The sequence below is a fragment of the Muscardinus avellanarius genome, assembly GCF_963383645.1.
Source record: "Muscardinus avellanarius genome assembly, chromosome: 1".
Classification (NCBI taxonomy): Eukaryota; Metazoa; Chordata; class Mammalia; order Rodentia; family Gliridae; genus Muscardinus; species Muscardinus avellanarius.
In genome coordinates, this window is record NC_137786.1 from 181263978 (window position 1) to 181288833 (window position 24856).

The 24856-nt window shown below is 37.3% G+C and overlaps 3 protein-coding genes across 3 annotated transcripts in view; 2 read left to right on the forward strand and 1 right to left on the reverse strand.

The window, feature by feature from the left end:
• LOC308259065 (olfactory receptor 52H1-like) overlaps positions 1 to 24856 on the reverse strand; it is a gene marked incomplete at both ends in the record, with an annotated part of 349856 nt that overhangs the window by 234112 nt on the left and 90888 nt on the right. The gene's annotated exons all lie outside the window — the stretch shown is intronic.
• On the forward strand, positions 10050 to 11030 carry LOC308267883 (olfactory receptor 52P1; the record flags this gene model as incomplete). Its single annotated transcript, XM_080702837.1, has 1 exon — positions 10050 to 11030. The coding sequence occupies exon 1, from the start codon at positions 10065 to 10067 to the stop codon at positions 11028 to 11030; it is 966 nt and encodes a 321-aa protein (XP_080558963.1). The 5' UTR covers positions 10050 to 10064.
• LOC308267403 (olfactory receptor 56B1-like) lies at positions 22544 to 23503 on the forward strand (the record flags this gene model as incomplete). The annotated part of the gene is made up of 1 exon (XM_080702085.1): positions 22544 to 23503. The coding sequence occupies one exon, from the start codon at positions 22544 to 22546 to the stop codon at positions 23501 to 23503; it is 960 nt and encodes a 319-aa protein (XP_080558211.1).

A 24856-nucleotide genomic window follows, 5' to 3' on the forward strand; every position in this document is an offset into this window, starting at 1 on the left:
GCAATAAAAGTAATTTACAATATAAGTAATAATTGTAGGTATAATTCATATAATGGACACATATTGATAAGTATGTATAATATATAAATGTATGCAATGAAGACAAGTAATATGTCTTTCAACATATCATCTCAGGCACGATATGAACATAAACCTAAGGAAGAAGTCATATTTTAACCTCTGTCAATAGGACAGTAGCAAACAAAGAAGTGAATGGTGTTGGAAACTTGGATATTGAATATGTTTCTATTAATGATTTAAAATGTATTGGGTAAGTTCTGAAAAAATTAAAACAGAAACAACCCTCAACTGTGTAGAAAGTTTCATAGAGAAGTTTCATGACTGTGAGCGCTATGCATTGCAATTCAGTTTCCTTGATTTTTCTGTAGGTTTTTACTTCTGAATTTTGGCCTTCTTCCTGTCTTTAGAGCCAGAAAATTCTGGTTAGGTCTTTCTCAGCCCATCCCTCTGGTTATCATTCTTCTGACTCTTTCTTTCTTTTGTACCTACCTTTTTGATTGTATTGTATCATCCTGAATAGTCCAGAATAATCTCCCCATTTGAACATCCTCAATTTAATGCCACCTCAGTGCTAATCTTAATGAATTTGCCACAAAACTCCCCATCTTCATGGGCTCCAAGAATTAGGACATGGGGGTCTACTTGTTTTTTTATTTATGGTACTAGGGATTGAACCCAGAAGTATTCTCTTTTTAGGCTATATCACTATCCTCTTTTCATTTTTTTTTTTTTTTTTTTGAAACAAAGTCTCACTAAGTAGCTGAGGCTGGTCTTGAATCTGGGATCCTACTGTTTCAGCCTCCCAAGTACTGGGATTCCAGGCTTTCATAAATAATTCTATAAAGAACACACATTTTATCTTCTACATGTTTCAGTGTCCTAATTGGTCTGCTTTTATAGCACATTTTGACAACAAATTAGTTACAGGCATGGCAACCTACAGGTCTCCTCAGTCTTCATAGAATCTGAGAGTGAGTGTGGGACATTACTTTGGAGACTGAGCACCTTCCAATCACGAGCAGCTTTCTTTCTTTATACCAAAATACCATTTTTCCTTTGCTGTTTCATGATATTACAGTGGTAGACTATCCTAGAATTCAATATATGCAAAGATCTGGGCGTGGTGGTACACCATTGTAATCCCAGCATGGGAGGCTGAGACAGGATGATCATAATTCGGGGACAGCCTCCTCACCTACTTAGTGAGGCCCTTTGCAACTCAGTGAGACCCTGTTTCAAAGTAAAGAATAAAAAATAGGGCTGGGGTTGTAGTTCAGAGATAGAATGCCCCTGGATTCCATCCTCAGTACCGCAAAAAAAAAAAAAAAAAAAAAAAATATATATATATATATATATATATATATATATATATATGCGCAAAGAAACAGAGTAGCTTTACTCAGAGTTATTATTCTTTGGATGAATGTACTAACATTTGAACATCCCTAGATATACTGATAAAAATCAATATCCAAATTTTAAAATACTGAGAGCCAGACTCCAGTCCCATGATATAAATGTATCATGAAGCCATAAAATAGCAAAAAGTTGTTGATAGATGTTTTAACCATCCTTTCTTTTATACAGACTATGATACGATTCAAAATTCTAAACTTAATTTTATCACTGAATTAAAAGCTGATCTTAGCCAAACTGTGATGAATTTAATAAAATAATAATTCTATTGACTTCTTCCATGTTTTCCGGTCTATTGTAGTATAAATTTTCAAAATAGTTTCTGATAATCCTTTGAATTTCTACACTGTCTATGGTGATATCTACATTTTTATTTCTGATTTTAATGATTTGAGTTGATTCTCTCTTTCTTTTGGTTAGGTTGGCCAGGGGTTTGTCAATCCTATTAATCTTTTCAAAGAACCAGCTTTTTGTTTTGTTGATTCTTTAAATTGCTATTTTTGTTCTCTATTTCATTTATTTGTGCTCTGTTTTATTTTTGTGGTACTGTGGATGGAACCCAGGGACATTCTACCTCTGAGATATACCACCAACCCTATTTTATTATTAATTTTGAAACAGAGTCTCACTAATTTCCTGAGGGCCTCACAAGTTGCTGTGTCTGGTAGTGAACTTGCAGTCCTCTTCTCTCAGCTTCCCAAGGACTAGAATTACAAGCGTATGTGACCATGCCCAGCTTGCCCTCTTCCTCCCTCCTTTTCATGTTTAGCTTACTGATTGACTTTGATACATTTGTGAATATACATCATGTACATTAGGAAATTTTTCTCTTCCTCCCTCCCATCCCCCTTAGTTAGGTGGCCTTATTTGCTCATCTGTGGCTTCTCTTTTTTGTGTAGAGTTCCTCCTATGACTCATTTTCTCTCTATCTTCCACATATTAGGGAAAGCATCCATTTTTTTTACTTTTTGTGACTGACTAATCTCACTTAGCATAATGTTCTCCAGTTCAATCCATTTCCTCACAAATGATGTGATTTTGTTCCTCTTTACTGCTGAGTAAAATCCCATTGTGTACATATCCCATAGTTTTGTAATCCATTCATCTATTGATGGACATCTCAGCTGATTCTATAGTTTGGAAATTGTCAATTGTGCATTTATGAACATAGATATGCATGAATTATGTTTGGTAGTTTGGTTTTCATTCTTTGGGTTAGATACCCATAAGTGGTATTGCTGGATCATATGGTAGGTTCATTCCCATTCTTTTGAGAATCTAACATAGTATTTTCCAAAGTAATTGCACTAATTTGCAATCTCACCAACAAACCTATTCATTTTAATAATGTCACTTCATGTCATATTAAGATAAAGTGTCAGAAAAAGAAATGTACCAGTTGCTTTATTTATGATTTGTGCATATCTGACTTACTTTTTATTGTTTGCCCAGTGTCATCAAGATATTCCTGTAAAATGTTACAAATGTGTCTTTTTCTAATCCATCTAGAATTTATGCCATTCATGAGTCATAAAACAATCATGTAATTTATATTTAATTATATTAGCAGCCAACACTGTCCAGTAAAACTCACCAGGACTGCAGGTCAGATAGCAATTTAGGAAAGAAAATTCAATTAAAAATTGTATTTATTTTCTTTTCTTATGTGAATTTATTGGTGCATTATAGTCTCACAGCATAATGTAAATCCTGTTGACAATAACATACATGCACACAGCACTTGGTGGCCCTCCCCCAGCCTCCTCATTTTCCTCTCTCCCAATACAGAGTACCAAAATTGACATTGGTATATTCACATGGATACATATAGTTGATGGTAGTATTTCCATTAATGAACTTCATTGTTCCTCCTCCCCTATCCTTATATATCCTCTCTGGAGTCACTGAAATTTCTCCTCCATTATCTGGAGTCACTCATATATCCTAATTATTCCGTATACTGCACATATTACAGAAAAAATATGACCCTTCACTTTTTGTGAATTTCTAATCTTACTTAACATGTTTTTCAGGTCCTTCCATCTTCTTGTAAATGACACCATTTTGTTCTTCTTTATTGCTATGTAGAATTCCATGTTTATTTCCCATAATTTGGTAATCCATTTATCTGTTAATGAATACCTGGGTTGGTTCCATAGTTTGGCTATTGTGATTTGTGCTGCTATAAACATGGGTATGCATATATTACTATAGTTCTCTGGTTTCAATGCCTTTGGTAAGATACCCAGGAGTGGTATAGCTATATCCTATGGTGGATTTATTCCCAATTTTCTAAGGCATTGCTACACTGATCTCCATTGTAGATGAACTAGTTTGCAATACTACCAATAGTATAGAAGAGTTCCCATTTCTCTACATCCTCACCAACATTTATTATTATTTGACTTATTGATAATTGTCATTTTGCTTGGGGTTAGATGTTTTCATATATTAGTGGTTCTTAAAGTGTGATGATTTTTTTTTTGCAGTACTAGGGATAAAACCCAGGGTTATTATACCTCCGAACTACACCCCCAGCCCTATTTTTTTATTCTTTATTTTGAAACAAGGTCTCACTAAGTTGTGGAGGGCCTCACTAAGTAGCTGAGGCTGGCCGCTAACTGTGATCCTCCTGTCTCAGCCTCCCAAGTACTGGGATTACAAGTGTGTGCCACCATGCCCAACTAAGTGTGATCTCTTGGTTAGCAGCATCAGAACTAACTGGGAGATTGTCAGAAAGGGCTCCTAACTTACTGAATAAGAGACAATGGGAGTATGCACTAACAGTGTGTGTTTTAACAAGAGGTAATTTTGAAGTGCATTAAAATTTACATACCATGGCTTAGAGAGCATCTCAGAAGCTAAGATCAAGCTTAAGCAGTGTGAGGAGTGCTCATAACAAGGATAGATTCCCTTAGACATGGTGTAGCTGGAAGAGAAAAAAAATCCAAAGAGTACTTGGATTGGTGACTAGTGGCAGAAAATTGTAGAGAGACTATAATTCTATAATGATAATTGTTGGGAGTTTTCCTGAAAATTTTCAGATCCTAGATAAAGGAAAGAGCTCATTTTCTGGTCTGAGGAAGGTTTAAGATACATGATGTCATACATATGCTAGTGGTAAGACAATAATACCAAATAAATGTTTTGTGTATGGGAGCATTGATACTAAGAGTAAACAAGTCTTACAAAAACTGGGTTATGGGTTCAGGGCAAAGGAGCTTTCTGAAAACACAGTTGATTGAGATAAGCACAATGGGTAAGTTTCCAAAAAGGATACCAAGTGATACAGGCTTAGTAATGTTACTATATGTTTTCTCTGCCTTTCTCAGTTCCTTAGATAATTATTCCATATGATAAAACACCTTTAATAAGTCACATCACTTAGACTTTACATATAGGTGCAATTTGCTATTGAGTTACATTACCAGCTTGCTACATCTTGCATAGGTAACAATAACAAAAAAAAACACGTCCAGGCATCTCACAAGGCCAGACACAACACAGCTATGTAATAGTGGATAGTGTGTAGTAATTTCTCTATAACTACAGAGGTCCAGGAAGTAGAAAACATAGCAGAATGGGTCAGGGATAATTGCAAAAAAGAAAAGAAGAAAAAGCTTGTCCTGGGTTCCTTGGGGAATGGAGCCACTTTGGAAATGGAGAGTACCAGGTCACATTATCAAAGCACTCCTAGCCTCAGTGGTCCTAAAATTTAGGTCCCCTAGGGAAATAGTGTCAGCACTGAGGAATTATAAAGCAAAAGAAAGAAGGAAAGAAAGAAAGAAAGAAAGAAAGAAAGAAAGAAAGAAAGAAAGAAAGAAAGAAGAGAAAGAGAGAAAGGGAGGAAGGGAGAGAAAGAAAGAGAGAAAGAAAGGAAGAAAGGAAGAAAGAAAGAGAAAGAAAGAAAAGGCTTTCAAGGAAAAGGATTACAATTATGTCTCCCCTTCCTCTTTAACAAAACTTCCAGCTTTCCCTCTACATTCTGAACTGGCCAACCAGTAAAATAAAGCTTGAATATTTTATTTTCTAGGAAACACAGAGCTCCCTAGATGGCACTAGCATCAAACTCAGTGTAATCCACCAAATTCCCAGGTGGCTGGGAGATACAGTTTATCAGTATAACAACCTCTGAGCCCTGTGTTCTGAGAGTTGAGTGTGGGCAGAAACTAGGAATGCTCTTGCAATCTTTCGCCGATGTGCCCCCAGTGCTGTGCCTTCTCGTGTCTGCTCTCCGGGAGTCATGTGAGTGGGGCTAGGGAAAGACTCTGAAGAGGGCATTTCTTAGCCTTCTGGGGAAGCCTGTAGGTGCAAGTGTTGTGAAAATTGTGCCCCAAAGCAAGGAGAATGAGATTTAAAGATCAGGAAAGGAATATTTAAAATGTATTTGTATTGGTGCATTGTAGCCTCACATTATAACTGACAGTGATAGAGACATCCATGCTCAAGCACTTGAAGCGTTTCTCCTGGCTCCCTTTCCACTCCCTCCCTTTCCCTACGACATTGGCATTGATAATTTCCTGTAAGTGTATGTCAATGGAAGCATTTCCTTCATTCATTTCCCCTCACACACACTTTTCCTTAGATCCTATAGGAAATCTTGCTGAATAACATCTGCATGTAGTCTGACTTGGAATTCTAATTAGCAAGCTTCCTAAACAGGGGTTTTAGTTTGGCATTAGGTTCAGTCTTTGAAAAAGGGGTGCACAGTGGGGAGCTGCCGATAAAAGAAGAAGCAAATGTTATGTTAACCAGACCAGGCATATGGCAGACACTATGAAGACAGTTTAAGGCATTTACTATGCTATTTATGAAATTTTTAATAAGAAGTAATTCCCCATTAAGCACCTAAGAGAAATTTGGGTTCCTAGGGAGACAGACAGAGATCAGTAGTAAGAAACTGTCAGAATCAGCAGAACCTTAAGGATGACCTTGAGCTTTTCCCCCCACTATTCTCACAATGGATGGAAGGAGTGAAGGCTAACTGTGCAAGGAAGGGATTTCTGGTCCAAAACTGGAGAAACCTCTTCTTTGAATTTATTTTTCATTATTTATAAACACTGAGAGGCTGGTCTATTAAGGAAGAGGAGAGTTTAACCCTCTCTCTCACATGTACACACTGAGAGTAAAAAGAAGTTGTGGCAAGGAGTTAATTCCCCTGTGATAACTATTTTATTTCCTACATTTCCTGCCTCTTTTGGACTGACCATTGCATTATCACCAGCTTCCAGAGTAGGAGTAGTTATTTATAAGGTGCACGCTAATTTTTTTTTTCAGGTACTGGAGATGGAACCCAGGGACATTCTATCTCTGAGCTATATCCCCAGCCCTATTTTTTATTCTTTATTCTGAAACAGTGTCTCACTAAGTTGCAGGGGGTCTCACTAGGTAGTGGAGGCTGTCCTAGAACCCATGATCTTTCTGTCTCAGCCTCCCAAGTACTGGGATTACAAGCGGGTGCCACCACACCCAGATCACAGTAAATATTTGTGGTTGAATAAGTGTATATACATTTTCAAGCTGGGTAGTTCTCATTACCATTTTGAAAATTCTCAGCTAAAATGATTTCTCAGCTTCTACCTTGTGTGTGTGTATATAGTGGTGTGGGAAGAACTGGGGATTGAACCCAGGGATATTTTACTTCTAAGCTACACTTCCAGCCCCTTTTTAAATTTTATTTTGAAAAAAAAAAAGGTGTAGCTAAGTTTTTGATAGCTTTGCTAAGCTGCTGAGACTGGTCTTGAACTTGCAATACTCCTATCTCAACCTCCCAAGTACTGAGATTACAGGACTGCACCACTATGCCTAGCTCGACTTCTATCTTAATGGTTGCTTCTCTATGTCTTCCCCTTGCCATCACTACAGATTCTGCATAATTCCTTTTGGTGTAAGTAACTCTAACTGTGGATTGTATTCTTTTAGGGACTGGTGGTGTGGGAAAGGTAAGATAAATCACTGAATACTCTAAGATCTTCCAGAATGAGAGATGAGTCATTACTGTCCAGGTACAAGTCAAGGTGATATTATAAAATCACTCCATGCTATTGTGAAATGTGAGAATGACAAGGATTTGATTATACTTTCTCCTTGGAGTCACCAAGTATTGCAGATAAAATATGAATAAGACATTGATAAAATGGGATATATATATATGCACACAGTAGAATTTTATTCATTCATCAAGAACAAAATTGTGTCATTTGCAGAAAAGAGATGGAACTAGAGAAGATTATGCTAAATGAAATCAGCCAATCTCAGAAAATCAATCATCTTATACTCCATTAAGATGTGTGACTTCAGTGCACCCATGAAAAGTAAACAAATAAAAAAGGAAGTCAAACATCACGTTTTCTCTCATATATAGAAGCTAGAAAAAAATAGGAAAGAAAAGGAAATTCATACAAATGAGGACCAAGCTTCATTTTAGATGGGGATGGGAACTCACTGATGATCAGCGTCCAAAAATGTGTCTAAATTGAGATACAGAGTTTAAAAAAAATTTAATTGGTGCATTGTATTTGTACACCGTAAGGGGATAAAAAACTTGTGTAGACATACATGCACACATCGACAAGTTAGCCCCTACCCAATCCCCACACCATTCCCTGCCCATCCCTCCTTCCCATGCTTGCCTTAGTGGTTGACATCTATATGTTTAAGTACATCATGTGCTTTAGAGTTTCCTTCTTTCTCCCTCCCATCCCCTCATTTAGGTTGTCTTGTTCGCTCCTGTATAGGATTTCATTTTTCATCTAGAGATCCTCCTATGACCTGTTTCTCCTTAGCTTTCACATATTAGGGAAAGCATCTGATTTCTTATTTTTTGTGATTGACTAATCTCACTTAGCATAATGTCCTCCAGTTCCATCCATTTTCCTAAAAATGATGTAACTGTGTTTTGTTATGGCTGAGTAAAATTCCATTGTGTACATATCCCACAGTTTTGTAATCAATTCATCTGTTGATGGACATCTTGGCTGGTTCCATAGTTTGCCTATGGTGAATTGTGCAGCTATGAACATCGATAACACATGCATTAGTTTGGTAGTTTGGTTTCCTTTCTTTTGGATAGATACCCAGAAGTGCTATTGCTGGGCCAAATGGTAAATTTGTTCCCATTCTTCTGAAGATCCTCCATACTGTTTTCCAAAGTGTTGGCACTAATTTGCAATCTCATCAACAATGTTTTAGAGTTCCCACTTCTCCACATCCTCGCCAGCATTTGTTGTTGTTTGTGTTTTGAATGAGTTGGAGTTAGGTGAAATCTCAGGGCAGTTTTCATTTGCATCTCTCTGATTGCCAATGATTTTGTGTATTTTTTCATGCATTTATTGGCCATTTGAATTTCTTCTTTCGTGAAGTGTCTATTTAGTTCACTTGCCCATTTTTTTAGTGTGTGTGTGTGTGTGTGTGTGTGTGTGTGTGTGTGTGTGTGGTACTGGGGATGATCCCAGGGGCTTTCTCTGAGAGCCTCGCTAAGTAGCTGAGGCTGGCTTCAAATCTGTGCAATCCTCCTGTTTTAGCCTCCTAAATGCTGGAATTACAAGTGTGCGCCACCACGCCCAGCTAGATTATTTGTTTTTTTAATGTTGAATTTATTGAGTTCTCTGTATATGCCAGGTTTTGCTTCCATCACAGTAAATATATTGCAGTGGTGACAATGAGACCTGTAATATTTTGCTTAAGCAAATGAGTGAAAACATGTAATGAGCTGGGCGTGGTGGTGCACGCGTGTAATCCCCACACTTGGGAGGCTGAGACAGGAGGATCGCACGGGTTCGAAGCCAGCCTCAGCTACTTGGTGATGCTTTCAGCAACTTAGTGAGACCCTGTTTCCAAACAAAATATAAAAAAGGTCTGGGAGTATAGCCCGGAGGTAGAAAGCCTCTGGGTTCCACCCCAAGTACCACCAAAAAAAAAAGAAAAAAAAAAGAAAACATGTAATGAGAAATGTTGACTGTTCATTATTAGTAATGAGTAATAAATACTAGAACATTTGCCACAATTAAGAAAAAATAAAATAAAAAAATGAGGACCAGTAGAATACTGGAATGGGATTGGTACCGCAAAAAAAGAAAAGAAAAAAAAACAGTAAGTGCACCTATTTGAACCTTTTTCCATTCACTTATTTATTGGGTTTTTTTTTTTTTTTTTTTTTTGCTTTTTTTGTGGTACTAAGGATAGAACCCAGGGGCATTCTACCTCTGAGCTACACCCCCAGCCCTATTTCTTAGTCTTTTATTTTTGAAACAGAGTCGCACTGGGTTGCGCAGGGTCTCACTAAGTAACTGAGGCTGTCTGCAAACCTCAATCCTCGGTCTCTGCCTCCCAAATGCTAGGATTACAAGCGTGCACCACCACTCCCGGTTTATTTATTGTATTTAACAAGCATTAAGTGATATGTACAATGAGAAACTCTTTATATATGTTAACTCATGTGACTCCCTTAACTCTAGAGGATAAATCTATTATTATTGCCACTTTGTGGATGATGAAATTGTCAAGCATTCTGTGCTAGTGTTACTACTGTCTCGTTAATATCTTTGTTCTGGGTTATATCTCCAGGCAATGTAATGTTGTGTGGGGGCTTCTGACCCGAGAAGTTGTCCAGTACTCTTGCCTAGAGCATGGAGTCTCCTAATCACACTCACCTGGACCCTTCTGTCTTCTTCCTCCTGGGTATCCCCGGTCTGGAGCAATTCCACCTGTGGCTCTCACTTCCTGTGTGCTGCCTGGGCACAGCCACGATTGTGGGCAACATTACCATCCTGGTTGTTGTGGCCACCGAGCCAGCTCTGCACAAGCCCGTGTACCTTTTCCTGTGTATGCTCTCCACCATCGACCTGGCCACCTCCTTCTCCACAGTTCCTAAGCTACTGGCCATCCTCTGGTGTGGAGCTGGACACATCTCTGCCTCTGCCTGCCTGGCACAGATGTTCTTCATTCACACCTTCTGCATGATGGAGTCCACCGTGCTGCTGGCCATGGCCTTTGACCGCTACGTAGCCATCTGCCACCCACTCCGCTATGCCACCATCCTCACGGACACCATCATTGTCCGCATTGGGGTGGGAGCCATGGTGCGAGGCTCCCTGCTCATGCTCCCGTGCCCCTTCCTCATAGGGCGTTTGAGCTTCTGCCAGAGCCACGTGATCCCACACACCTACTGCGAGCACATGGCTGTGGTGAAGCTGGCCTGTGGAGACACCAGGCCCAACCGTGTGTATGGGCTGACGGCTGCGCTGTTGGTCATCGGGGTTGACCTGTTCTGCATTGGTCTCTCCTACGTCCTCATCGCCCAAGCTGTCCTTCGCCTCTCCTCCCGCGAAGCTCGGTCCAAGGCCTTGGGGACCTGTGGTTCTCATGTCTGTGTCATCCTCATTTCTTACACACCAGCCCTCTTCTCTTTCTTCACACACCGCTTTGGCCACCACGTGCCACTCCATATTCATATTTTGTTGGCCAATGTCTATCTGCTCTTCCCACCTGCTCTCAACCCTGTGGTGTACGGAGTTAAGACCAAAGAGATTCGTGAAAGGGTGGTCAGGGTGTTTCAAAGGGGACAGAAAACTGGGTTAAAGACTTCTGAGTGATTCTGAAGTATGGAAGGGATGTAATAAAAACTTTTTCAAGATTGAGAGGTTTTCAGTATTTGAGACTGGAAAGAGATTTTAATAAGGAGATAATATCATCTGAAAATCTGCCATCTATCAATCTAGATTATTTCCAAAAATTATAAATTACAGAGGAGAACAAGGAGTTCTTTCATTATTCCTTTCTATCTAGGAAAGTGTAAACGTAGGTAAAGCCTTCCAACTTAGTGCCTCAATATTGGGAACAATCTTGTCTGGAAGAAAGCCGGCCCTGCAGCAGTTTAGAAGGGCCTCTGCATAGCCATGGGGCCACCTCACTTCTTGGCCCTCCACCAGGACTCCAGGTGTGGATTTCTAATATTCTTTTGAATCCAGGGGCGTCCAACCTCCTACCTACACTCTAAGCCCTTTTTTATTTTATATTTCGAAACAGGTTCTCTTCAGGTTGCTAAGAGTCTTGATAAATTGCTGAGACTGGTCTCGGACTTGCGATCCATCTGTCTCAGCTTTCCAACTACTTGGTTTTAATGTCTGGCTCTAATGCCATCTCTTAGGCTAGCACTGCTATCTTACTATCTGCAGGGATCAGAAGATAGAACAGTAAAGCCATAGTTTGAAAAATTAGAACTTCAAGTAACCTACTCTGCTTTTGCATAAATCCAATATTTCTCTATCAAAACTTCAAATCGGGAAGAAAAAGGAGGCCTATCAATATTCACAACTACCTAGCCACAGAAACAAGGATTTGAAACCTACGATCCTCTAGTACAAAACAATAGGACTCCTATAGATAAGGGTGCAGAAGAGCTCAGAAAAGCTCTTCATTTCCTAACGTGATTACACATTCTGCAAATAATATTCCAGTCTCCACCTTCTCGTGAGCCGATCTAAATCCAGACGTCCCTGGAAATCACTCTCTGGCAAACAGCGTTCAGATATTCTTAAAATTCACATCATTTCTTTGGAGGAGGGTCTTCCAGAAGTCAAAGACTCATCTCCTGAACCTGTAAAGGACTATCACTGGTAAAAACAAGCAGAATGGAAAGTCTTAGCTATTCATTTGTTTGTTATTATTTATTACTAAGATTGTTTATAAAAAAGAGGATCAAGCTCAGCCCTAGTTAAACACATATGATAAAACATCTTTAACTCTATGGATGACACTGGGATTGGAAACCAGTTTCTGTACACGCTGAGCCTTCTGACCTCCAAGAAAAGCAGCTTGAGATAATTGGCCTATTACATTCCACAAATCATTATCACTTTTGATTTATAATTTAATTTTTGTATACTTCTGCTTGACAACTTTTTAGCATGCCATCCTACCCTGTTCGGTGTGTGGGATGCAAAACTACCCCCTGGACATTCACAGATCCTTATAGCATTGGAAAGCATCAGTCCTGAGGGCAAAAAACAAGATCTAGCTTTTGAAAGCTCCCATTCACAGAAAAATAAATATTTGAGATACTTGATATAGGTGGGAATGAATGGTTTGTATATATTGTAATTTAATAAAGTATGATGGACGCTCTCTTTTACAAAGAAATATTCCCTGCAATATTTCCTACAAAGAAAAATTCCCTACATTATTCTGTAGGAAAATTATCAATGCATATGTTTTGACACTAGTAATTTTTTATTTTATTTTTAAATTGAGATTCTCAACAACCTTTTAAGAATTATATACAATTATTTTTGTGGGTGTGCAGTGCTAGAGATTGAACCCAGGGGCATTCAACCTCTGAGCTACACCCTTTATATTTTATTTTTTATTTTGAAACAAGGTTTCGATAAGTTGTTGACAGCCTCAATAAATTGCTGAAGCTGATCTTGAACCTGTGATCCTCCTTTCTCAGCCTCCCAAGTACTGAGATCACAGGCATGTACCAAAGTGCCTGGGCTAATTATATACAATTCTAAGCATGGCAGTTACTGAATTACTTTTTATTCTCCAAAGTGACAATGTTTTTTCATTTTCTTTGTGGTATTGGGATGGAACCCAGGGCCTCATACATGTGCCAAACATTCTACCACCTAGCTAAATTTTCAGTCCTTTTAGTTTTTACTTTAATCTATTTTTTATTTTGAAACAAGCTATCATTAAAATGTGAAAGTTGATCTCGATCTTGGAATTCTCCTGCCTCGGCCTTCTAGATCGCTGGGATTACAGACGCACAACATTGCACCTGGCTAAATCAAACATTTTGTTCACACAAAAACATACATCACCAACTTTACCATGTCATAGACTCTACAGAGTGTGAGGCAGTTCTGAAAAAAGCCTACAGATAGCCGGGCATGGTGGTGCACGCTTGTAATCCCAGCATTCGGGAGGCTGAGACCTGGAGGATTGCGGTTCGCGGACAGCCTCAGCTACTTAGTGAGGCCCTCTGCAACTCAGTGAGACCCGGTTTCAAAATAGAATAAAAAATAGGGCAGGGGGTTGGAGGTCAAATGCCCCTGGGTTCCATCCCCAGACCTGCCAAAAAAAAAAAAAAAAAAAAAAAGCCTACAGATATGCAGATAGGAAGCACAACTTGTCCATAATTTCTCATCTCAACTGGGAGGTCAGTTCTATGTTTTTACCTGTTGAATGGTTTGTATTAGTAAGCTTTCCATCTCATCTAACTGCTTTATACAACTCTTTCCCCTGATGTTAAAAACATTTATTTTTGCTCCATATGACAAGTAAAATTAGAAATAAACTATCTCTGTACCACTCTGAACTACATTATCATGTAATGCTACAATACACCAACAAGAGTATACTTAAAACAACGTAACAATAAATCCTACTCTTCATGTAAACTTTGACATCTAGAGCCATTACTTGTTCCTTGCTTGATATATTCATTTATTATTCATTCTTTTTTTCTTTTACTCTAGAAATTTTCTAGAAATAGTCTCTTGGAGACTGAGACCATCATCAAGTTCTATTTTTATATTCACAGCCTGTTTGAATTCACTGGAAAACTTGCCCCATAGTAAAATTTTCCTGACCCTAGTCACCTTTCTTTTCTGTGCAGTCTTATGAAAAGTAAGCTTGAGACTATTTCTATATTCCTGACTCCTATTTCATTTATAATTTACAATATGGCTTCAAATAAAAGTTGAGGTCTCCTGTAAAACTTCTATCATCAAGGTCACCTGCAGCCACTTTTTAGTGGATTACTTTAGAGGGCGTTGTATTATTGGCCATGATCTACTTGGCACTTCCTGCAGGATACACCACTTTGATACTTATTAGAAGAGGATGCAGTCTTTTCTGCACTGGAGAACTTCTCTTGCCTTTTCATTTATTCTTTAATTCATGATGTATGAAATGAGCAACTGATCCCTTCTCAGTGTCACTATCTCTTTCTTCTGATTATACCGTTTTGAATTTAACTTGTGAGCAAACATTGAATTGTATGAGTGTTTGGAATCTGTTTCTTGCAAGATTAGATAGTGGAATAGTTTTTTCTTTTAATCTTTTTTTCCTTTTGCTTTTTCTTGGTTTAGTACTCTTTGACTCCAAGGATGACACATAGCTCAGTGGGTAGAGAAAAAATTAAAAAGGTCAATGTACTCACTTGTGGTTGGTATAGGAATGAGTCTATGACTTAAGCTGGTGGCCTTCCTGTCTGCTTTTTTGTTGTAAATATAAGGAAATAAGGACCTTTGTAATTGGTGCTTCTTAGCTTATTGAGTCCTAAAGAAATTTTAAAGACAGGATTTAGTGTAAGTAATGAAAGTTTTATTATTATTATTATTGTAATAACATTTAACATGAGATCTACCTTTATACATTTTTAAGTGCACAATGCATATTGTTAACCACAAGTACAATTTTGTGCAGCACATCTCTAGAACTTATTTGTATAGTTGAAACTTTTTAACCATGGAACAGCAATATTATCCTATTTAATTAATTATCTACAATATTGAAGAAACTTCCAGGGAGTGTTTTTGACTCATATTGTTCAGTAGTTCACACCTGTAATTCCAGTACTTAGACGGCTGAGACAGAAGTGTTGCATAATTTAGCAAAACTCTGCTTCAAAAATTTAAAAAATAAGAAAAAAAAGATTAAGGGTTTAGTTAACAGGCAGAATATTCTTCCTCCTTTCCAACTGAAATTTTGCACCTTTAGTCAATATCCACCCTTTGTCCAACCCACCTCTATTTGTCCTACCTCAGCCTCTATTAACTGTTATTATTACCTTCACTATTTCCCTAGGATAAAATTTTTCTACATTTTTATGTGCAACATATTTTTCCTATTCCCTAACTTCTGACTTATTCAACTCATCCTAGTATGACTTTTGCTTGAGCATTCCAAAAGATAAATGATTTTTCCAATCATCTACAACCTTTAAGAGACTTAATCCATAAAACATAGTTTAACCTGTGTAGTAACATTAAGATCTGTTTCCTTGTCATTTTTGTTTTCTTCCTGAATAGGTTACTTTGACCTCCTTTTCTATCTACATCTTATCTATTTATTTTGGTGGTACTGGGGTTCCTAGAAACCCTTCTACCTCCGTGCTACACTCCCAGACATATTTTTATACTTTTTTTTTTTTTTGAAACAGGGTCCAGGGTCTCTTAAGCCAGCGAGGCTGGCTTTGAACCTGCGTGATCCTCCTGTCTCCGCCACCCAAGCGCGGGGATTACAAGTGTGCGCCACCACGCCCGGCTTATCTATAAATATAGAAGTTCCTTTATGTTGGGTGTTAGCCTCCTTTCTTTTTTTGCATACTCACTTGCTAGTAAATCCATCTGTGCCAATAATATCGATTAAAATATTTCAGTGACTTCAAATAAAGTGCTTACACTATTTTTTAAACTCTCTCTTATGCTCTATAGAACTACTTGCCCACCCATTTGTTTCTGTTTTCACTTGGATGCTTCCAAGTCAGGTGCCTCATGTTATAACCAAATCTGCGTGCAATTTCTTCTCCAATCTGGACCTTCTCTAGCTACCCTTAAATATATGAATAACGTTCCATTCCATCTCACTTCATATTCCAGGAACTCAGCATTATCATTAGGTCATAAATATTATAAATTTTACCTCCAAGGTATCTTCTAAATCCATCCACCTTTTTAGTTTTATTTTCATGTCTTTTTTTTTTTAGTTCAAGATGGAGCCATCCCTCCCTTGGGTTACTGTTGCAGCTGCCTATCTAATTTACTTATCAATTTGACACTATTTTTTACTGTATTTTTATTTTTTATTGTGTGGTACTAGGGATTGAACTCAGGGGTATTCTGCCTCTAAGATAAGCCCCTAATCCTCTCTTATATTTTAGTTTGAAACAGTTTCACTGGTTGCTGAGGGTTTTGCCAAACGTTAAGGCTGATTTGAACCTGAGGTCATCCTATCTCAGCCTCCCAAATACTGGGATTACCAGGTGTGTGTCACAAAGCCGTGTTTCAATTTGCCACTTTAAATGTGGTATCCATGTTGTTGTTAGGACTACGTTATCCTTGTACTCTTTTCGTGCCCCCATATTATTTTAACATAAACTTGCTCACAAGTCTCTGGCTTCTTTTATTTCAAGAGTATCATCCCACATTATAACTCATTTCCCTCCACATCGTGAAGGTTCCAGCCACATCTGTTGCCTTTTATTATTTTGAACATAGCAAAATTCTTCACATTTTAGCATTTTTAAATTCCTAGAATACTTCTTATTTTTTGCCATACTAAGGAAGGAACCCACGGGGCATTCTACCTCCAAGCTACACCTGCAGCCCTATTTTTACTCTTTAGTTTGAAACAGGGTTACACTGAGTTGCAAAGGGCCTCACTAAGTAGCTGAGGCTGTTCGAAAACTGTGTTTCTCCTGTCTCAGCCTCCCAAATGCTGGGATTACAAGCGTGCATGCACCACTATGCCAAGCTTCCTAGAGTACTTTTGATCCTCAATCCAAAACATATATCATATTTAAATCCTAGTCAAACACTTGATCTTATAAGATTTTATTTCTGTAGGAAATGCTTTGACAATGTGATTAATTGATTTCCTTCATTATGTATTTTCATATTACAGGGCATTTTTGCTTTAAAGAATTTATTTCAGTTAATAATTATATGTTTCTTTGCCTTTTATTTAGTATACTTTCACCACTGCTAGGCCACAGTTTCCATGACAGTAGGGGCAATGATTGATTTACTGATCATTTTATATCTGCCATGTTTTCCAAATGCAATAGGAAGTCTCTCTGGAGTTTTGAATGAATGCATACCTTCTTCTTTAAAAGTATCTAAAGAACACCCAAATGTAAATTTCTCTAAATTATTGTGATTAGAAACAATTCAAAATCTCCTATCTATTATGAGATCATCTTGGCTTTATGAATGAAGGTATGTCCCTGTCTTTTGAGGTTCTCAGGTTACATTAACAGGAAACACATCTCTGAGTTCATCTCCTTGCTGTACTGTGGGGATTTAACATCCTAGGGATTCAGCTTTCTCTGTGGGCCTTTCACCTCTTGTGGCTCCAAAGGGGTTCTATCATCTTCAGATCATTGAGCTGCTTACTACTACCCATAAATTCCAGAAGTTGATAATTTCTTGCCACATTTCAACTGAGAACACCTCTTTATCTTATGTGAAAGCTTCTTTCTCAAAATGTTTTGTGTTTTCCCAGGAGGAAACGCCTTCCTTCCATCGCAACAACTTCAGACTGTGAGTCTCTGCTCATAAACACAGTAAGTTCTGAAACCTGGTCAATGGCACTTTAGGTAATTTTCAGATCATTTGATGCCTTATTCTAAACTTAATATTGCTTTGGCAACACTTTGCAAAAGATATTCTTTCCTAGCAGAATACAGAGATTTGGAAAACTTTTGCAAAAGGGGCTAAGGGCAGAATTAGAGAATATCAGGATTATTGGTACAATATATGTATATATGTGGGTATAAAATTTTGTATTGCCTTCAGTATAATAGAATCATATTTTATGTCATATTAGAATCCAATTGTTAAAAATTAGCAAAGATTATTATTTTTCTGTGAGCTCAAGCTCATTCTTTCTTTTAATTGTATCATACAAGTGTCAACCAGAGAAAAATATTTAGAAAAAGATGGGGAAAAGAAAACATAGAATTATTCAATTATCCAGTAGTCCCACCTCTGTGTGAATATTCAAAAGATTTAAAATCAGTATGTCAAAGAGATGCCTGAACACTCATGTTCATTGAAACATTATTCATGATAGAAAAGTTATGGAATCTACCTTGATGAATGAAAAAATCTAATATATTTAAACAATGACTATTTTTCATCCTTAAAAGAAAGAAAATTTGTCTCTTTAAACATTAATGGAATTAGAAACCATGATGATAATTACAGTGAGCCAAACACACAAGAACAAATACATGGATGCCTGATCTCACTTATATGTGGGATCTAAAATACTTGAACTCATACAGCAGAGAGTAAAATGATGATTACTAGAATCTGCAGGAAGATATGAGGAGACGACTGTCAGAGGTGACAAAGCCTCATTTAGATAGGAGGAATAAGTCTGATTTCTTTAGATCAATTGCCCAGAATCCAGAACACAGCTAATGATCGATTTATGTACATTTTAATTCTGAACAAATATCTAATAGTCTAATTAAATATTATCCATTTGAGGCAATAGGAAAATTCATTCAATCATTCTGTGTGATATTTTCCTGAAAATTAATAAACAAAGGTGTCAAAAATACCAGTTCTTATGCAACAAAATGGCTCACATACCAGTTCTCTTTGGAATAATCATTTAAAGGCTCACGGTAAAAACTAGCTTTATCTCAACACACACCTGTCTGTGCCTTTTATTCATTAAAATATATCATGGACATGCATAGATTGTTTTTTTTATCTAATTGCATTTATAATAAACAAAATATCTGTATATTTTATATTTATATTCATATGCACGTATTTGTTAATGAGGTACGAACCTACTTCTGAGCCTCTTGTCATCTTTTGATTTTATTTTGTAACAGTGTCTCATTAGGTTGCTGAGACTGCCCTTGAATCTGTGATTCTCTTACCTCAGTCTCTCAAGTACTTGGAATGTAGGTGTGTGCCACCATGAATGGCACAGGGATAATAGATTCTATCATTAGGGAATATATGTTAATTCAAGCATAGAACTTTGATAAATATTTGAAAGGAAATATGTGCTTTTTATGGTAACACCATAGACCACAGAATAATTATATTTTCTTTCATTCCTTTTCACTTAGCAGTAATTATATCAATGATAAACCTATAGCTGATATAATTAAATTGCTACCTTCTACTTAAAGGTATCATTTAAAGCTGATAAAATTTTTCAAATTTTTTCTTGCTCATAAAACTACAATAACTTCTACTATGTCAAAGAGTAAAAATAAAATTCCTGGCAAAGTCAATAATTTTTGTAAAGAGCAGAAATTCAGAATATATTCAGTTATTACGTGCATCTGCATTGCAGGACGTGAGGAAATTAAAACCAAGAGACAGTGCTCAGTTGGGTTTGTATCACAGCAGGAAGCGCCTTGTAAACAACGAAAGACTTTGAGCTTCATTTTAACAAAGTGTGTAGCCATGAATTATTTGAAGCAAGGGAATACCAGTTTTAACAAGATCAGGTTGTTGGTGGAAAGAAAGAAGTGGGAAGAAAGAATTGTGACAAGGCAGGTTACGGATGCAAGGGTCCTGAAGTGATGGAGAGCGAATGAGTGAAGGAAAGGAAGACCTTCCCCAGGAGAAGGAGCAGTGGAGTGTGCAACATTTGGGCGCGTTTGCGAGTTTCAGGCTTGGTTAATGGAGCCCCCACACGGAATAGAAAATACATGGAAAACCACCGAGTTTAAGGGAAGATGATGAGTCTGATTTTAAATGTGACTCTGAGCATCCTCTGGCCGTTCCTTCACTATTATAGATCATTAATTCTTTTTTTACCATCTAAAAATTTCAATAAGCTTTTATAGGTGCATTGTAACCATACATCATATTGAGGTTTAGTGATAGAAACACACTTGTACCTAGCACCCGGTGCATTTCCCTCCGAATCCTGCCACACTCCCTACCTTTGCCTGTTCATAATATTGAAATTCATATTGACAGTTTCATGAATGTACATAGGATTGTTTGAATTGACTTCTGATCAAGTCTCCTACCTCCTCAAGTCCATTACATTATTATTCTATTGGTATCACTCTTTGTTATTTGAAGTCTCTTTTGTTTTCTAGTTTTCTTCTGATTTCCACAAAGGAGAAATAATATACAACCCTTCACTTTATGAAACTGAGTAATCTCACTTAACATAATATTCCATACTTCCATCCATTTTCCTGAAAATGTCATAATATTGTTTAACCTTAAGGCTGAATATAATTCCATTGTGTATATATAATAGATTCATAACCCAATCATCCGTTGATGGACACTTAGGGTGGTTCCAGGATTGACTATCTCTGAAAAACTTTCCTTGACATTATGTGCATATGTGATATCTTCAGTGCCAATCCTAATATGATGTCTGGGCAGGGGAGGGAGTGAAGAGGGAGTGGGAGGGGGAGCTCAGCAACTGCTCCGTTATTCTGAACTATGTAAGGATGTGAGATTATAATGCTCCAATAAAAGTATATAAAATAAATAAATTTTTTTTTAAAACTAGGAAAAAGAAAAGATACCCGGGATACTTAATTCTTGTTTTTAAAATTGTATAAAATTGCTGTTTCATGCTTATAAAGTCTTAATTATACAGATTAAGTTCTAGAGATCTGCTGTACAACATTCTACCTATTGTTAACACTATTGTATTGTGAATAAATATTAAGAGGGTAGAACTCATATAAAGTTCTCATAACAGTAATAACAAATTGATATTACTTTTGCTAAATTTTTGTTTTAAAATTTATTATCACTCAAATGGGACAGAAATGTGCTAAGGTGTGCCTCTATTATATGATGCTATGGAAACATTTAAACATCATTGCTTAATTTCTTGTCAAGCTATTCTTTTCAGCCTCTTTTGCACATAAAATAGTAAAAATAAAAATTTTCCATCCTTGATATGGAACATAGTTTATTTCTAAAAATCTTTTGAAGCCGGGCATGGTGACACACGCTTGTAATCCCCCCGCATGGGAGGGGGAGACAGGAGGATTGCACAGGTTTGAAGCCAGCCGTACTGGCTTAAGAGGCCCTGTTTCCAAATTTAAAAAGTATAAAAAATAGGTCTGGGAGTGTAGCCCAGAGGTAGAAGGGTTTCCAGGAACCCCAGTACCACCACAAAAAAATATTTTGAAGTTCATTATAACATTTTGTTGGGGGGGCAGGCTCTATAAAACATCAGTGAACATTTATAACACCTTCAAATGGTATAGTGTAGAATAGTTTGACTCCAAAACTCAATCTCTCATTATTCCACAGTTAAAAGATATCTTATAAGTATTATCACTAAGTGTCTAAGTTAAGTAAAACTAAAACAAAAAGAAAGTAAGCATATACACTTGATTCTGAAAATTTCTGAAAAGATGAAGAAAGGTTTAGGGAAACAAAAATCATATTTATGTGATAGCTCCAGCCTTAACATAATACAAATGAAGTTTTAAGCTTCATGCTGGAATTTTCCTGAACATTGATCATTGTAATATATATATATATATATATATATATATATATATATATATATGTGTGTGTGTGTGTGTGTGTGTGTGTGTGTGTGTGTGTGTGTGTACATATATTTATGTTACATATGTATATATGTATGTATAGTTGCAGAGCTGGTGATTGAATTCAGGGTTTCATGCATACTTGGGAAGCACTCTGCCATTAAACAAAAGTCATTTCAGAAAATTGTGAATCACAATTCAGAAAATTGTGATTTTTAAGTGTATCTGCTACTTTGAAAAACACAGAAGTTGCTGGGTATGGTGGCGCATGCTTGCAAACCCAGGGCTTGGGAGGCTGAGACAGGAGCATCACACAGGTTCGAAGCCAGCCTCAGCTACTTAGTGAGGTTCTCAGCAACTTAGTGAAACCCTGTTTCTAATAAAATTTAAAAATATGTCTGGAGTGTAACCCAGAGGTAGAAGGCCCCTGGGCTCCATCCCCAGTACCACAAAATAAAATAAAATAAAAAACCCAGAAGTTTCCTATAATTTATTTTCAATCACTATAAAAGATGGATTGCAAAATTCACATTGTTAGGTCACCATATAGTATGAAAACAACCTTGAAATTTATTTATTTATTTATTTGGGGGGAGGGGTTCTGGGATTGAATCCAGGGCCATTCTACCCCTGACCTGTTTTGTTTTTAATTTAAAACAAGGTCTTTCTAGCTTGATAAGAGTCTCACTACTTATTAAGGCTGTTTTTAAACCTGCTCTCCTCTGTCTCAGTCTTCCAAGTACTGGGCTTACAAGTGTGTGCCACCACACCTGACTTCTATGAGAACAATTTAAATAATAATGTTTAATAATGACTATGCGCAAAGAAAGCAACTTGAAAAACATTTGTTTTCTCTCCTAGGAGAATATGTCTGCAACTCTGAAAGGCTCCAACAGCTCCAAGCTCCAGGTCTCTGAGTTCATTCTGATGGGATTCCCAGGCATTCATAGCTGGCAGCACTGGCTCTCCTTGCCACTGGCACTACTTTATCTCTCAGCAATTGGTGCAAACACCCTCATCCTCATCACCATCTCTCAGGACCCCGCTCTGAAGCAGCCCATGTATCTTTTCCTGGGCATCCTCTCTGTGGTGGACATGGGCCTGGCCACTACCATCATGCCCAAGATCCTGGCCATCTTCTGGTTTGATGCCAAAGCCATTAGCCTCCCTGAATGTTTTGCTCAGATTTATGCCATCCACTGCTTTGTTGGCATGGAGTCTGGTATCTTTCTCTGCATGGCTTTTGATAGATATGTAGCTATTTGTCACCCTCTTCGATACCCATCAATTGTCACCAATTCATTAATCTTCAAAGCTACCCTTTGTATGGTACTTAGAAATGGTTTGTTTGTCATCCCAGTGCCTGTGCTTGCAGCCCAGCGTAATTACTGCTCCAGAAATAAGATTGAACATTGCCTGTGCTCTAATCTCGGAGTCACAAGCCTGGCTTGTGATGATAGGAGGCCAAATAGCATTTGCCAGTTGGTTCTGGCTTGGCTTGGAATGGGGAGTGACCTTGGTCTTATTATGTTGTCATATGGTTTGATACTGCGCTCTGTGCTTAGACTGAACTCGGCTGGAGCAGTGTCCAAGGCTCTGAGCACCTGCAGCTCCCATCTCATCCTCATCCTCTTCTTCTACACTGTTGTTGTAGTGGTTTCAGTAACTCACCTGGCAGAGACCAAGGCTACTTTGATTCCAGTTCTACTCAATGTCCTGCACAACATCATTCCTCCCTCCCTCAACCCTATGGTTTATGCACTGAGGACCAAAGAACTTAGAGAAGGTTTCTGGAAAGTGATTTCTCTACACTTAGGAAAAAAATAAGACATACATTTTTAACTCAAGGTAAAAATATACTACAAACTCACACTAAGTTGTAGGACCATGGGAGCTTTTTAAACTTTTAATTTTTTTTCTTTTTTTCCAAGTTTTCCAGCACATGCTTTTATTACTTTTAGCGTCTCTCTAAAATGGATAATATCCATTTCCCACACTTGAAAGTAAACTATTTGAACCAGGGAATAGGTTTACCTAGTTTCTAGCCAAACTTGGAATATGGAAAGTTCTCAATAAATGTTAACTAACTGAATAGACAAAATAATGCATTATTAAAAGAAGAAATTTCAAAATAAATCACAGTGAAAATAAAAGGAACATTTCTTGCTAAGTGCTTCTGTTCTACTTTCCACAGAGCAGTGGAAAAGAAGGAAACACAAATCAGCAGTAGGGATTGTCTTACTTTGCACTAAAGTAGCTGTGTTCATTTCTATTCTCTCCCTCTATCATACACACAAACACGCACCCAAACACACACCTGGGATTTTTCACTTATTTATGTATCATTATGTGGGCACCACGAATGGAAAGTTTTCACTTTTCTTCCCCCCTTTCTGTAGAGGGCAAATTGATTTCCACAGCATCTGTGTTTCTGAAATTCTAAAATATCCCCTTGAGAATGCATTACACACCCTTTCCTTTAAAGGTACAGTTCAGTAGTAAAAATATCAAGTAATTTAGACATTAATATTTGTGCATGTACATTTATTCTCAGATGGTGATTTTTTTTAACCATAACCCTTAACATATGGACTAGATTATATTCAGCTTGCTGTTTTCCTATGTAGAAACTAAGGTAATAACATTTAAAAGAGGGGATAATGACATAAATTTTTGCAGACTATGAGATAAAGCAGAGGGAGGATTTGAGTATTTATTAAATTGCTTATTTTTTTCCAGAAACAAGTCTGTGATTCTATCTACATAGCAGAAGGCAGAATTGTTGTGTAAGATAATATTATATTGGAAAGTGTTTATTTCAAATTTAGCATTAAATGTAGTTGACTTGTGGTGATTATGATTATCTGTGTTATTTCTATCTCTGAACACAAATGCTTATTTTGTAGTGAAGAAAGTTGTGATTCACTCCCATGTCAAGGAGAAATAAGAGAATAGCTAAAGAATAGTTTTCTATTACTCTTATGTCTTAGTATTCTCCCTTTATTATTCTTCAAAATTATAGTCTACTTTTTCCTGGTTATATTCTGTAGACTGATTTATGTCTTTGTCTCTTTCACTTTGGAATAAATATCCTTCATATAAAATAAAGAAGGTGGGTCTAAATGATTGAAAACTGTGTAATTAAAAAATAAACTGCAGAGTTTAAGAGTGAAGATTAAT